Raw genomic sequence first — 16936 nt, 5'->3', positions numbered from 1 at the left:
TTTTATATTTCTACAGTTTCAAAAACCAAACAGAAGTTTTCTTAACTTTGTGGTTCACTCAAGATGATCATGATATGTTATAAAAGTATAGCTAATAAAATTTTTGATGATTACCTGATGTGTAGTAAGGGGCCTTTAAACACGCTCAATGGTTTCTTGAAAGCTTTCGTTTTTGAATCAACTTTTTCATTTTCTTCTGCTTTGGAAGTAGATTCAGTTGGGTTAATCTAAACACATGCACACAAACAAAGAAAAAGATAGCTATTCACCATATATTAACATGCCCATTAACATATCTATTTTAGTGCCTACTATACATAGGTTACTGTAGAAAATACAACATGGTTCTTCCCTTAAGAGTCTTTAATTTTTTTCTAAATTATAACATTGTAATTTATCCTTCTATCAAGTCCCTGATTACTTATAAAAAGTCACGACTACAAAGTGCTCTTTTAAAAACTAGAGAAAGGAACTAAATCAAAGTAAAGTTTTAAATTAATTACTTTTAGACAAAAAAAGTTAGATAAAACAATTACTTCTAGATGTGTTATGCTATTTTTTATACAAAAGCATGGAATCAGCCTTTATTTTATTTTGAGACAAAGTCTCACTCTGTCACCCAGGCCAGAGTGCAGTGGCACAATCATGACTTACTATAATCTCGACCTCCTGGGCTCACGCGATCTTCCCACCTGGGGCAACAGGTGTGCAGAGTCATTATCAGGCCTGACTAATTTTTTATTTTTTATAGAGACAGGGCCTCCCTATGTTGCTCAGGCTGGTCTCAAACTCCTGTGCTCAAGTGATCCTTCCACCTCAGCCTCAGAAAGTACTAGGATTACAGGTAGGAGACATAGGGGCTGGCCTGGAAAAGTCTTAACTACACTGAGGTGGTGCTTTTTGTCTGGTAATCCCATTCTTCCTCTTTCTTTTTATACACAAAAATGTGGAAGCATAGCAGGTTAAGTGAATTACCCAAAATCAAATAGCTGGCTAGTGGCAGAACTGGGGATAGACCACATCTTGTGATTCAGTTTCATTTTATTTATAAAATTACCTTTTTTGGAAGAGCTGTTTGTTCTTCATTAGAAGCTGTTTCCAATGTTTCCTTGCCATCACTTTCTATGTCTTCTTTACTTGAAGTTTCATCCTCACTGGTAATAGGCCCATTCTCACACAATGGTGTCTGAAAGTCATCATCTACTAGTGGTGGATAGCTGTATTTGAAAGGATCCTACAAGAAAATAATTTCACATGAGCCTACTAAATAAATGGTAGGTAGAGAAATAAATATCTTAGTAGATTTACAGTTCATTAATCTGGCCAAGAAAACAGACTTCATTAGATCATGAAATTTAAAATAAAGGAAGCATTTCAAACCAGAAAGGAAAACAGCAATAAGTGGTGTGGGACAATTGGCTAGCCATCTAGACAGAATCACCTTAGATCTGTAGCTCACTCTCTACACCAGAAAGGATTTCGGATGGATAAAGCTTTAAATGTATATGGTGTGTGTGTGTGTGTGTGTGTGTGTGTGTGTATGTATTTTTTAAGAACCATATAGTTCTAGAACAACACAAAAAATGGATACAGAATACATTGAAAAAGAAAGAAAATTGTCTTTTGAATCATAAAAAAGTTTTCAGTATCACTTATAAGAAATGCAAATTAAAATGACATTTACCTGAGACTGGCAATGCTTACAAAAATGAGAACGTATGATGCTGGCAAGGAGGTGGTTCAAGAATTCTCACACCTTATTGGTAAATGGATGCAATCTCTTTAGAGAAAATTTGGCAACAGCTATCAAAATTAAAAACTATACTTACTGATTTTTGCTGTACCCAGATATTAAGAGTTATTACAAGGATATTCACTGCAGGAAAACTAGTAATGGCAAAAATTAGAATACAACTAGCAGTGCAGTCCTTCAAAAGAGGAGTGATTAAATAAATGATGTTATATCCATCCACACAATGGAATATACTGCCATGGTTTACAAATGAGATAGACTTCTGTGAATCAATATGGTATAACCTACAAAATAAAGGATGTGAAAAAAGTCCACTGGACAATATATATGGTATGTGACCATCTGTGTAAAAAACTTTAATAGGTAACTCCAGAGGGATAGAAAACTTAGTGGTGACCATCTCTAGAGGGTGGCAGTGGGCACTGACCTAGGAAAGGAGATGTAGTTTTCATGGTACTGTTATACTTTTCAATTTCTGGTACTGTGTTTACTTTATAAAAAAGTCATGCATATGTATTACTCTTTGAAAAAATTCTCAAAAATTAATGTTAAAAAATAGTAGCTGGGCACGCTGGCTCAAACCTGTAATCCCAGCACTTTGGGAGGCCGAGGCAGGTAGATCACTTGAAGTCAGGAGTCTGAGACCAGCCTGACCAATACAGTGAAACCCTGTCTCTACTAAAATTAGAAAAATTAGCTGAGTGTGGTGGTGTGTGCCTTTAGTCTCAAATATTTGGGAGGCTGAGGCAGGAGAATCGCTTGAACCCGGAGGTGGAGGTTGTAATGAGCCAAGGTCATGCCACTGGACTCCAGCCTGGGTGACAAGAGTGAGACTCTGTCTCCAAAAAAAAAAAAAAATAGTGCTACTATAATTTTGATTGTAATTCTAAAGAAACATATCACTAAGAACAGAGGGGAAATAAAATAACCTTTTCTATACATAAAATTAACATCATTTAAAATGTTATGAATTATATGATTATAATTATTTAGGATATAACAATTTTATGAGCAAATTGTTAAAAGTAAATCAAATAAAATCACATTTTAAATCAAGCATAGCACCCGATATAAACTATATTTGGTTTTTCTACGTTAAAATGTGAAATATAAAGCCTCAGAATAAAAAAGAAGCGGATTTCAAATTAAAAATATCAGGTCTTTTCTAATCAAAGACAATAAACAGAAGGACATACCAAAACTATTCCTCTTGCTAGTTCTGATTGAATACAATTTTGCCAGGCAGGCAGTATACAAAATAGATTGCAAAAAATCAAAAAAGTGAAATATTATCAAGATAATCCAAAGTATAGCAAGTCTATAAGTTGTACAGTTTATAAGTAGTGAAAATCAGTTCAAAAAATTCTTGGTAGTATATGCCTAATAGTACATTTTAACTAAAACGCCTGTTGAACAGCAAGCAATTAGAGGCACACTAAAGACACATCAAGAGGAAATTCACTAACTTATGTCTAGATAGTAGAATACTATGCAGCCATAAACAAGATTATGAAAACCTGCTACATATTGATTTGGAATGATAAGACATACTGTGAAAAGAAAAGCAGGATGCACACTAGCACATAAATGCACGAACTGTTTAGAAGAGATGAGAGGAAGGAAGAATTATATACTATATTTATTTGTTTATATAGGTAACATATATCCCTGCATATTAATACAAGAAATTCAGCTGGGGAGGGGAATATGGTGGTTGGAAATGTAAGTAGGAGGAGACATTTTTACTGAAGATTTATTTCTGATTATTCTTCTGAATATTCTTTAGTTTAGAATCACATAAATATATTGCCTATTAAACATAAAAAAATAACAACTTTAACACTTTAAAATTGTATGTAACACTACTTACTATTTTGGGGTATCTGTGATATTTCTTTGTGTGTTGTGATACTCCTTTTCTTTTTTTCCTTGAGGAAAGTATACATCCTAATGTGCCATTACCCAGTATTGTTTTATAAACAAGTTTCAAATATTATACTTACAGTTCCACCCATGTGGGGAGGCAGGTATTCTACACTGACATAGTCCTGGACTTCATTTTTGCTTGTAAACTTCAGCAAGCTCACTGCTTCTGGACCAAGCCAGCTTTTCACAATTTTGAAAGCAGCTGAAGAAAAAGCAGTCACTTCATTAAAATTCTCTTCATTCCTCTTCTCAATTAATTTGCCATAAGTGCTAACCCAGGTCTTCTGAAAATCAGTTTGGGCTATAATCTGTTAATATTTATCTTTACCTGATGTTGTACCTAATTAACATTCTCTAATTTCTGTAGGTGTTTACATTGTGGCTCTCCCTTACGGGTTTCAAATGTTCTGTGAGGATTCAGGAAGATTAAATTACCCTGATGTTCATTAATAAACTTATCAGGGTTTTAGCCTCTGAACAAATCCATCAATGATCCCAGCTATTTAGATTTCTAGACACTGAATCAAACAGCAATATAATTCAGGAAATAACTGCATAATAGTACGGAAGGAGTAATTTACCTTATGGTTCTGATAAACTCTCAATCTGAAAAACCTTCTTAAACAGCGAGTCGGGAAGAGAAAGAAAGAAACAGCCCTTCTCACTGTAAGTGTGAGCTGGATCCAGACTTCCTTTCTAACCATAAACTTCTCTGCCTCTCTCCCAGCCCTTGCAGTTTATATAACTGGGGAACTTACAGAATCTCAAAGATAAACTTCTTTTTTTTTTTTGAGACAGAGTCTCACTCTGTCACCCAGGCTGGAGTGCAGTGGCACGAAGTGCACTGTTCTGTTACCAAACACAGCTGTTTGGTAATTACAATCTTGTTCTGTCATGTCATTTCTTATTTATACTTAATTTTTAAACCTCATTTCTACTGTGATATTCTAAGTACATTTTTAAGAAATTAAAAGAGAAATACTACATTAAATTTGCAAAACTGTCAATTAAAAAACAAAATAAGAACAGCATGATAAACATTAAGTAGTTCAGAGAATTACATTTTTATTTTGGCTAATTATAAGTTTTTTTACATAACACCTAAATGTTCATTAATTTCATTTCTTTTTTTGGTTTTTCTTTCTTTGTAAATTTTCATTAATTTCAATTTAAAGTGTTTTGTGAGTTGACATGTTTGAAGCTATACTACTTGAATTAATGTGCTAAATTTAATTTTTCATGACTTTATTGAGATATAATTTACATGCCATAAAATTCCCCCTTTATACAAGTCAATGGTTTTTAGTATATTCACAGAATTGTGCAACTATCACCACAATCTAACCTAGAACATTTTCATCACACCAAAAAGAACCTTTATATGGCAATCTCTCTTTATGCCTCCTTCTCCAAGTCCTCAGCGATTACTAATCTATTTTCTGTCTTCATGGATTTGCTTATTTTGGAATTTTATATAAATGCAATCATACATCGTGTGGCTTTTTCTACTGGCTTTCTTCACTTGGCATGTTTTCAAGGTTCATTCATAATGTAGCATGTATCAGTACTTAATTCCCTTTTATGACTGAATAATTGTCCATTTTATAGATATGCAATATTTATCCATTCAGCAACTATTTAGGCTGTTTCCACTTTTTGTTATTATGACTAATGCTTCTATGAGCATTTGTGTACAGGTTTTTCTGTAGACTAAGGAATACAATTCTGGGTCATATGGTAATTTTATGTTTAGCTACCAAAACTGTTTTCTAATGTGGCCATATGATGTTAACATTTTCACCAGCAGTGTGTGAGGCTTCCAATTTCTCCACATCCTTGCCAATACCTGTTATTGTGTCTTTTTGATTCTAGCCATCCTAGTGGGTGTGAAATCACATCTCACTTAGTTTTGACTTACATTTCGCTAATGATTACTGATGCTCAGTATCTCTTTATGTGCTTATTGTCCATTTGTTTATCTTCTTCAGAAAAACACCTATTCAAATCTTTCACTCGTTTATAATTGGGTTGTCTTTATTTTTTCCTTTGAGACAGAGTTTCTCTCTTGTTGCCTGGGCTGGAGGGCAATTGTGCGATCTTGACTTACTGCAACCTCTGCCTCTGGGGTTCAAGTGATTCTCCTGCCTCATCCTGCTGAGTCGCTGGGATTACAGGTGCATGCCACCATGCCCGGCTAATTTTGTATTTTTAGTAGAGACAAGGTTTTACCATGTTAGCCAGGCTGGTCTCGAACTCCTGACCTCAGGCGATCTGCCCACCTTGGCCTCCCAAAGTGCTAGGATTACAGGTGTGAGTCAAGATGCCCAGTCACTTGTCTTTTTCATGTTGCATTGTAAGAGTTCTTTACATATTCTAGAATAAGTCCGTCATCAAATATATTGTTTGTAAATGATTTCTTCCATTCTGAGAATTGTCTTTTTACCTACTTGTTAGTGTCCTTGAAGGGACAAGTTTTCAATTTTAATGCAGTCCAATGTTATCTGTTTGTTTCCTTTGTTGCTTGTGCTTTTGTTGTCATATCTAAGAAACCATTGCCCAATCCAAGCACAAGTATTTACTCCTTTGTTTTCTTCTAAGAGATTTAGCTCTTACATTTAGATAACTGATCCATTTTAATTTTTATATATGATGTGAGATAGGGTCCAACTTCATTCTTTTGAATGTGGATATCCAGTTGTCCTAGCTACTTTTATTTAAAAAGCTATATTTCTCTACTGAATTGTTTTAGTACCACTGTGGAAAAAATCAACTGACCATCCTGGTCAACATGGTGAAACCCCATCTCTACTAAAAATACAAAAAATTAGCTGGGCATGGTGGCGCGTGCCTGTAATCCCAGCTACTCAGGAGGCTGAGGCAGGAGAATTGCCTGAACCCAGGAGGCAGAGGTTGAGGTGAGCCGAGATCGCGCCATTGCACTCCAGCCTGGGTAACAGGAGCGAAACTCCGTCTCAAAAAAAAAAAAAAATCAACTGACCATAATAAACATTAGGGCTTACATCTGGACCCTCAATTCAATTTCATTGATCTATGTGTTTATCCTTATACCCATACCTGCCAATATCTTGATTGCTGTAGCTTTGTAGTAAATTTTGAAATCAGGAAGTGTAAGTCCTCCAATTCTGTGTTTCAAGATTTGACTACTCTGGGTTTCTTGCATTTTCATATGAATTTTAGGACAAGCATATCCATTTCTGCAAAAAAGGCAGCTGGGCTTTTGACAGGGACTTCACTGAATCAGTGGATCAATTAGGGAGGTGTTGCCATCTTAACAAGACAGTTGGCCCTCCATATCCGCAGGTTTCACATCCATGGATTTTTGATTGACCAACCGCAATTGAAAATATTAAAAAAATGACAAAAATATAAATAAGAAACAATAGAGTAGAATAATTATATAGCACATTATGTTCGGTATCATAAATAATATAAAGATGATTTAAAGTATATGGGAGGGGCCAGGTGTGATGGCTCATGCCTTAATCCCAGCACTCTGGGAGGCCGGGGCAGGAGGAGCACTTGAGGTCAGGAGTTCAAGACCAGACCAGCCTGGCCAACATGATGAAACCCTGTTTCTACTAAAAGTACAAAAATTAGCTGGGTGTGGTGGCGGGTGCCTGTAGTCCCAGCTTCTTGGGAGGCTGAGGCAGGAGAATCATTTGAACCTGGGAGGCAGAGGATGTAGTGAGCCAAGATCATGCTAATGTACTCCAGCCTAGGTGACAGAATGAGACCCATCTCAAAAAAAAAAATAAAAAAGTTATACAGGAAGATGTGTGTCAGTTACATGCAAATACTATACCATTTTATATGAGGGACTTGAGCATTCAAGGATTTTGGAGTCTGTGGTGGTGGTAGGGGAGGGTTTCTGGAACCAGTCTCCCATGGATACTGAAAAGAGACTGTATTAAGTCTTCCAATCCATTAACAAGATGTCTTTATTTATGTATGTCTTGAATTTACCAAAATGATGTTTTGTAATTTTCAGTGTCTATGTCTTGAACTTCTTTTATTAATAGAAATGCTAAGAGCAGGCAGCTTTGTTGTGTTCCTGATCTTAGGGGGAAAGCATCCATTCTTTCCCTGCTAAGTAGGTTGTTAGCTATGGGTTTTCATAGATTCAGGTTTTTCATATATGCCCTTTATAAACAGGTGGAGGAAGTTCTCTTCTGTGAAGGATTAGCCTTATCCAAAGAGAGAGGTCTGGCCTTTTTCCTCAGCTTCTGAGAGGCAATCTTCATGCCTGATAGGATTGTCTTTGTTTGTCTGGGGGCCTTGAGGGACACTGGAACAATGTGACTTAGGGTAGGAGCAACAATGTGATTCAGGGTAGAGGTTTGGGTTGGATGGTATCAGTAGACCCTGGGGGAGATTGAAGACTAAGATCAACCACATGGGTAATTAATCATGCTTACATAATGGAGTTCCAATAAAAACTCTGAACACTGAGGCTTGGGTGAGCTTCCCAGGTTAACAAACTCCATGCACATTGCCACAAATTGATGCCAGTGAAGTAATATGCGCTACATTTGGTAATTCCCTGGACTCTGCCCTAGAGTTTACTTTCCTTGGTTGACCTTAATCTAAATTACAGGGAAAGACCTTTAATAAACCATAATTGTGAATATAATAATTTTCAGTGAGTTCTGAGTCTTTCACTAGAATGATCAGACCTGAGGGCAATTTTGAACACCTCCTGAACTTGCAGTTTGTGTCAGAAATGAGGGTGGTCTTCTGTGGACTACTGTGGTCTAACTTGAGAGTTGTTAGAACTCTTTGCACCTTATGTTGCTAGTTTGTTGAGTACTTTTATCATGAGAGGGTACTAGATTTTGTCAAATGCTTTTTCTGTGTCTCTTGAGATGATCATGTCATTTTCCCCGTCATTATATTAATATGGTGGGTTACATTAATTGATTTCCACATCTTGAGCCCACTTTGCATTCCTGAGATACACCCCACTTGGTCATGGTGTATAATCCCTTTTATATGCTGCTGGATTCAATCTGCTAATACTTAGTTGAGGACTGTTGCATCTATTTTCATAAGGAATACCAGTCTGTAGTTTTCTTTTCCTGTGATGTTTGGTATTATGGTTATATATTATGGTGATAACTATCAAATAAGTTGGAAAGTATTCCCTCCTCTTCTATATTTTGGAAGAATTTGTGAAGGATTCATGTTGAGTCTTCTTTAAATATTTCACATAATTTACCAGTGAAGCCATCTGGGCCTGGGCTTTTCTTCGTGGGAAGTTTTTGATTACTAATTCAACTTCCTTTTTTGTACTTCTATTCTGATTTTTCTTGAATCAGTTTCAGTAGCTTGTGTCTTTCTAAGAATTTGTTCACTTCACATAGGTTATCTAATTTCTTTGCATATAATTATTCACAGTATCCCCTTATAGACCTTTTTATTTCTATAAGGCCAATAGTCATGGTCCCTTCTTTCATTACAGATATTAATAATTTGAGTCTTTCCTTTTTTTCTTTCTTAGCTAAAGGTTTGTCAATTTTGTTGCATTTTTCAAAGAACCAAGTTTTGGAGTTGTTGATTTTCTCTATTGCTTTCTATGTAACAACTGACTTTTGCAAACACAAATAAAGTTGGTCAAAACGGCTTATCAACGGCTTCTTCAAAAAAATGTTACCAAAAAATATAGCATGACTATCAGAAGGGTCATGTTACTACAGTGATTTGGGGTGAGTTTCAGACTGATTCCACCTTCTTCCTCAATACCTGAAACCCATGAGAAAACCTAGACAAGGCCTGTGTTTGTGACATACCTTATCTGTGTATGACAAATTGAGGCTTCTGACTACAGTATTAGCTTAACGGTTGAATATTTTGAGGCTAATTTTTTTAAGAGATGGGTCTCATTATTTGCCTAGGCTGGCCTCAAATTCATGGGCTCAAGTGATCCTCCTGCCTCAGCCTCCTGAGTAGCTAGGACTGTAGGTATGCAACACTATGCCCGACAAGGCTGCTTTTAAAGAATAATGGGTGCCCCCAGATCCTGGGTATAGCATATTAGCTCTGTTTGCTCAGGAATAAACTTTGAGTGTTCTAGCTTCAGTCTCTTAAAAGTGCATGCAGAGAAAAATATAAACATTTTTTAAAACAACTGTAGAAATATGGCTAAATTGCAAAGTAAAAGAAAAGCTGACATTTTGTTTTAAGAAGGTATAAATAATATACTCACCGTTCATTAACCAAGGCATATCAAAGATCACTATTTTTGCTGAAAGATGAAAAAAAATTAATTGAATGTGAATTTGTACCTCTATAATAGTATCACTTAAACCTGGCCTAGGAAAAATTGGTCACCTAAATGTAAGTATAGACTGAGCTTGTTGACTGAGCTCTAATTCAGTGAATAGTATCATGAATAGTATTCCATGCGCTGCTGGAACTGAACTAGCATATCACAATGGTGAGGTGCCAGCCTAGGAGGGGGACTTGTGAGAAATCAATAGCGCACTGTCACTGTCCTCTGGTAAACAGCCTGTTCTATTGTCATTCACTGCTTTTGTTGTTTGCAGAGAGGTACAAAAGAAAACAGTTAAGTGGATAAATGGAGTCTTTGGATGTGGCATGTCAGTATTGCTGAGGCCACTGAACTTTAAAAACATTTCCAGGCCTAATTTATGGTTTGAATTATAATTTTCTAGAGATTATATTGTTAAACTAGTCTCACAGTTGCCCCTCCCCTTTTAAAACATCACTATGTTTTAAGAAACAAAAATTATTTTCATTTTATATCATGAGCTCCAGGAAACTAATAATTCCAAAGTATTCAGAAGTATTATTTACACACTGAGTTGAAGATACTAAACAGCCCTATTAACAACTGTGAGAAAGAACCAGAAACTGCAAAGTTTTGAGATTCAATTCATTCTTCTATTCCAGAGGAATCAAAATGTAATTTCACTCTTCTCTGAGCAGAGAACCTCCTAGGGTGGTTGTATTGATGTAGGACAAGTAAAGTACATCTAAGGAAAAAGGCATCTGTAAAGAGGCACCCTGGTGCTTAGTATCCCAGCCTTCATCTGGGATATGCTGAAAATGATGTGAACTCAAGATTTTAAGATATGATAGTTATTTTTCATGACAGATTTTGAAGCATAATCAATTAAGATTCCATGAAGTTCAATGTCTATAAAACTACATTATGTAGGTAGAATATATATATATATATTATATATATATAATCTCTAGTTAATTAAGATGAATAGTATTACAATTCATCTTTATATAGATTTATTAACTTTTTAATTGTCCTCTCAAATGAATCTCAGATGTATTTTATAAAGTAATAATAATATTTATACTATTGAGAAGTGGCTCTTCACAAACTCCTTTAGATATTTCAATGATTAAGTGGACATTTTTTTCATTTTGTCCATAAGAGCAACAAACTAAAGCGATGGCATAGTGACTCCCTCCTGACCAATGACTGGCACTGTTTGGGAGCCTTAAAGAATCAGGGTATGTGCCAGATACAGGACAAATCCATAGGAACCGAAGATAGTACAGGTTCCCCAAACTGGACACTATTAATCATTCTTTTTTACCTAAAAATATTCATGAATACTCTCTCCGAAAAGATGAGAGTATAGAGCTAGGGGTGGCACTGACCCTTGATATCCATTATGATATTTGTCTATTTCTCACTTCACATTAACAACAATAAAATGAATATGCCAAATTAAGGCAATTTAGGGATTTTATGTCACCTGAGTCACAAGTTCCAAAAGACCTAATTTGCTGTTTACTAGGAGTACGCTCAGGCAGATCTGTAAATTCCCATTTTCTGATGTCCCTGTTGCCTCTCTTCTGTTTTCAGTTTTAAACCACTGGGGTTAAATATACTTGACTGTTTATGTGAGCTGGCATCTTGACTTCCCTAGGGGGAACCCATCATACAAATTCAACAAGTAAAATATAGAGTATATAAGGTTTAGGAGTGCTTCATTCAGGTAATTAATACAATAGTCACAATTATAAACAATCAAACTCCAAACACCAGATTCAACTGTAGTAACTTCTAGTCAAGCATTTTCTTAATTACAATTTTTAAGTAGCAATTGGTACCAGTGTACTTAACATATCAACATTGCTTATCATAGAGTGTACTTTATCACTACTGCTTATCTCTTCTTGTATGCAAGAAGTTTCTTAAAATAAATACTATTTGAAATGAATTTCTAAATTGAAATATTAGTAAAAATGAGATAATCTTAAAATAAATGTGTGCTTTTATGTACCTATGTGCGTGAGTGTGTGTGTGTGTTATAGAATACCATATATATGGTTTAGAACTTAAACTCCTAAAATTAACTGTGAAGGACAATGAATACTTATGAAAAACTTTCCTCTGTATGTATTGAAATAATATCCATGAACATATTTAAAATTCTTCATCAGAAAACAAAGTTTCAGGTCTGAAAGTCTATAATAACATAAGGCTCCACAATTCTCAGACATTGTCTACAGTTTCAATATGTTATATTTTTATAAAGGAGTAAGTTACTTACAGAGGTATTTAGGGTAATAAACCTTAAAGCAGTTGATGATAAAGCGTACAAAGTCCATGTCCTAAAATAAAGATTAAATCTTTAAGACTGTCCACATTAAAGAACTTAAAATTGCACATTTCTAAAGGTGATAAATTATTAAATACAAATGAGACAATTATTAAATTCTTTAAAATATGAGCTCATATGTAAAAATCTATATTCCCAAGGATTAAGGTTACAGATCATTAAGCTATTTACAATAATAAGCCCTAATATTACTTGAAGAAACTAGATGCTTAGTGATGTTTTAAAAATTATTCACAAAAAAAGCTAAAAAAAAATTATTCACGTTACCTCAAACTAGTTACATACTTCAGGCTGCTAAGGCAATTGGGCATAAAATGGATCTAAAACCAATCTCCATAGAGAAATTCTAAAAATCTGTTGAATAAAGAATTATTGAAACAAGTATACAGTTTATAATCTGACTACTTGGAATGATAATACATATGTATGTAAATTCTCATATATTTACTTTTTAATCCTAATTCTTACATCTCATAATAGTGTCAATAAATTTTATCTACCCTTGTTTAACACAATACTTAATCTAATCATATTGGCCTGCTGTAGCTCCTCCATTTCTGGCTTTTTTCATTTTATTTAGAGACCTAGAATTAGTTTTTTAGTTTATATTCAAGTGTTGTTCACTGATTCTGATTTCTGGGAGACTACAAACGTAGCTATCTGGTTGGTTCTACTGCACAGCAACAGGAAATTAGGTCCTTAAGGTTATCACTTCCATGGGTCATTTCACTCCACACAATGATTCACTAATTCTGATTGGCCATCTTATAAAGACTGTGGGACGAAAGATATAACCAAGCAAACTGAAATCAATCATAATTACTGTCAAGGTGGGTTGTCCTAGAGATGAGAGTCTATAAATTCATCCCTGGCATGTTAGTTGTAGCATCTTTAATTGCAGTAAACTAAAAGAAGGCGTCCTTAATCTTAATTATTTGGTAAGGGATAAATCCTAATATGTAATAATACCTTTGTTAAATAATCATTACAGCCACCGTGCATGGAGTTTTCAAAATTGGTAGTTAAGTAACAGTCAAAGGAAATAGGTGAAAAGAACCAGTTATATAAAAATTTGGTTACCTAGTTTATAATTTATGGCCCCCAGAGACTTTGTCTAAATAGTGTTGGTCTAACATTCTTTCTTGTTTCTATCATTTATTTAATTGAATATCCTTCTTTATAAAATCTTGAGTTACTGCTAATTCAAGTGGATCTGATAAAATGCCACTGGTGTATTCTATTAATGGAGACTACAAGAAATAGCTCCATCAACCCTATTGCTCAGCATTCTGTAAGGATGTTTTTGAGGCTGTTATTCATTATTTTGTAAAATGTCCCTTTGAGGACCCATGAAAGACTTTCTAGTTCAAGTATTAGGAATGGATGTACTTCTAAGACACTGGTTGTAAATTATGGCCACTGAATAATTTTAATAAATGATTGCATTTCTTTTAGGCAGGTAGCTGAAAGCTTAGAGCCAAACTGGTGTTCCAACTCTAACAAATGATTTCCTTATTTTTTGCCTTGAGATTTTGTAGACATCTTTATAAGCTCACTTAAATTCATTGTGAATCATGAAAGGGTCATTTATAAAAATAAATTATTCAGTAAGATTCAAATATTTTAAAACATTAATGACTTAAATACTTAGTAGTGCAAATATACCTTATTTACAAATTGAAGATGGTGAGAAATCATATAAGTAGCTTGAAAAAATAAAACAGTTCAAGTCAATTCTCTGTCCCTATATGTGGCAACAAAAAACATTAACATTTATTTTTCATGATTCTGGGTTAATAATTAGGAAACTATCATATCCAAAGGATAATGGAATCATAATATATTTTTATGGACTGTTTATTTATCTAGGCAAATTGATTTTAATTTTTGATATAAAATAATTTACTCTCTAATTTAAAACCCACTGATATGGAAACTAGGCTGGAAAACTCCAGGGCATTGGATCCTTGAAAAATAAAAAGAGAAATAGAAACATGAAAAAAAATTTGTGGTCCCACCACCCCAAACAAGCTCTTGTTAGCAGTTCTCTGTAGCCTGTTTTTTGTTTGTTATGTCTACGGTTTCCTTTGTTGGGCTATGCATTGCCATGGTATAGTATACATACATATTAAAGTACGTATAATCATACAGGTTTTTTCATCTCAGAAAAAAGCACGCTCGCCAATGTTGCTATAAATTCCTTATAAACACCATTTTACATAGCTTAACATACTCCATCAATTAGAAATACCATAATTTGTCATTTCATCATGTTGAACATTTACATTTTTCTCTAATTTTTCATTATTTTAAATGACACTGAGAAAATATTTTGATGTATGGTGCTTTCTCTGTACTCAGCATTGTTTCTTTAAAACAGATTTTCAGAAGTTGGTTACCAGGCAAGGAGTATAAATATAAACACTTTAAGGTTCTTAACATACTTTGCCAAATGGAATTCCAAAAAGATTTCAACACTGCCTGGAACACGTTTGCGAATACATTACTGCTATCAGAATCAGCTACAGATTAAATATAAGAGACAGTAGTTAGAATAAATGTGCCAAGTGATCTCAATTGCTGCTGAAGGGTTTGTAGGTATCACTAAGGTCACAAGGACCCAAAGTAAAGGCTGGTAGGCTTTACTTATTTTTCAAGCTTGGCAAAATCACCTGAAGAAAGCTGGTTTCCAAAGCTAAACAAATCAAACAGATAGAAAACAAATCCAAACAAGCAAACCAAAACACTCAATAAAATCACTAAATGTTATATGTGCAAAACTCATGTGACTATCTTGCAACTGTAAAACATGGAATGAATATAACAAATTTGAGATCATATATTACCTTACTTGATATTTCCTGAATATATTACTCTGGCCACACATTGGAGCAGGTGCTATAGGATATCAGCTTTGATATAAAAGTTCAGTTAACACATCGATTCATACCTTGCCAGCCTCAACATCCTACCTCTCCATCCTGTGTCTCAAACAAGGAACATTTCTAGGAAATCGACAGTTTCAATGCCAAATACAGAAGCACATTTAATTCTTTGCAAAGCCTATTACATGTTTGACTACATTCACATTGCAAGGCAAAAAAAAATAAATCCCTAATATAATTTGGTTAGCTCAATTTTACAGCAATATGTGGTTGGCAGCAAGGATAGGAGAAAGGGAGGAAGCCATGATAAACACTGACTTAGAATGAATGAAAAATGCTTACAATGCTGTTTATTCCAGTTTCTGACAGGTCGAACATCACTGTTACAGGTTTCCCATTTTCCCTCTTAGCATAACGTTCCAACCAGAATGCTATGAGCTTCTTTTTGTCCAATACGGTTTTCTGGTCTTTTATATGATGCTTCACCCTGATCCAGACTTTAAACAGAAGATAAAAATAAAAAGACTTATGGCATTATAATATTATTATACATATATATTGCCTTTCCCTTGACATTTTTCATTTATAATTCATTTTGTTTCTGAGATCAAAAACATCTTTCCTATTTTCTGTGAGAAACAGTTGCAGTTGGGAGACTTAGAGTAGCAGAGATAGACTGTATTTCTTTCCCTTAGGAAATGAACAAATTTCACTTGCAAGTAAGAGGGAAAAAAAAGTACAGGTGAACAAACACTATTTGATAATAATCTAAATGTGCTCTGCATTGTGCTTAACAAAAAAGAAAGTCATTGGTTTTGTCAAGGGCTGGGGAAAATGTTCCATCCAGAGGAAAGATACTGATACAGGGTAATGGAGGCATGAGCCAATGCCATGCATGTGTGTGGAACATGGAAAACTGTTCAGGTGGTGGCAGCTAAGACGAAATATGATGAGTGCTGAGAGGAAAAGCTAAAGAGGACAGAACTGGACTTTAAGGACTCTCAGTGAAACTCTAGGGCGTTTTTATTTTCCTATTTTAGAACACCTTTCAGGCAATAGCACAGAGGGTAGAGTGGAGGAGGCAGAGAAGGAAACCCACCAAGGTATGACCTGGGAAGGGACTAGATATAAAAGGGTAATAGTTAGAAACTGAATTGAGGATGTAGCTAGTGAGGATGGAAAAAAGGCCAAATTGAAGCTATATTAGAGGAAGAGCCAATGAGTGGGCCTGAGGTGGGCAATACAAAGTGAGCAAGTGGAGGGACATGGATATTCAGTTGTATGTTGTGCTGAAGGCCGCTGACAGTCAGGTGGGGCCAGTTGGTGGGTAGCTAGGTATGTGCATGTGGCCTGGGGACAGTGTGGGGTCATTACTGTGTCAGGTGAGGTAGCTAAAGCTGCCAAGATGCTCATGATTATCACCCAAGCTGTAAAGTAAAAGAAGCAGAATGCCTGGGAGACACCTTTAAGGGACAGGTAGAAGAAGAAAAATGAGAAAAAAGGGTTGAAAAGAAGGAGGTGGCCATAAGAAGAAAATGCAAAAAGAGTATTGCTGAAGCAGGGACAGACCATGTGTTATGGGGAAGTGAAGATAAGTGCAGGACATCTGTTCAGTACGGGGCTTGAACACGCCTGCCAAGCCACATCCTTGGTATAAAACCAGGCTGGATTTGGGGCAAGTGGGAGAGAGGGGTAACAAGGGAGTCACTGGAACAAAAGAGATGATTGTTACTGCTCCTTTCATT

General features: G+C 35.2%; 1 protein-coding gene across 5 annotated transcripts in view; it reads right to left on the bottom strand.

Moving 5' to 3' along the window:
* Positions 1-16936, bottom strand: part of MOSPD2 (motile sperm domain containing 2) — a 44298-nt gene that overhangs the window by 10030 nt on the left and 17332 nt on the right. For all 5 annotated transcript variants that reach the window (XM_035287800.3, XM_078362796.1, XM_002762638.6 and 2 more), the window contains 6 exons: positions 15534-15688; positions 12238-12298; positions 9903-9941; positions 3757-3881; positions 1058-1234; positions 115-227 (listed from right to left, as the gene is read on the bottom strand). In XM_035287800.3, the coding sequence (XP_035143691.1) occupies positions 115-227; positions 1058-1234; positions 3757-3881; positions 9903-9941; positions 12238-12298; positions 15534-15688 (670 nt within the window). The remainder of the gene's footprint in view (positions 1-114; positions 228-1057; positions 1235-3756; positions 3882-9902; positions 9942-12237; positions 12299-15533; positions 15689-16936) is intronic.

This window comes from Callithrix jacchus, chromosome X, assembly GCF_049354715.1.
Source record: "Callithrix jacchus isolate 240 chromosome X, calJac240_pri, whole genome shotgun sequence".
NCBI classification, from domain to species: domain Eukaryota; kingdom Metazoa; phylum Chordata; class Mammalia; order Primates; family Cebidae; genus Callithrix; species Callithrix jacchus.
Note: the sequence above shows the minus strand (reverse complement) of the source record. Positions and strands in the feature narration are given on the sequence as shown.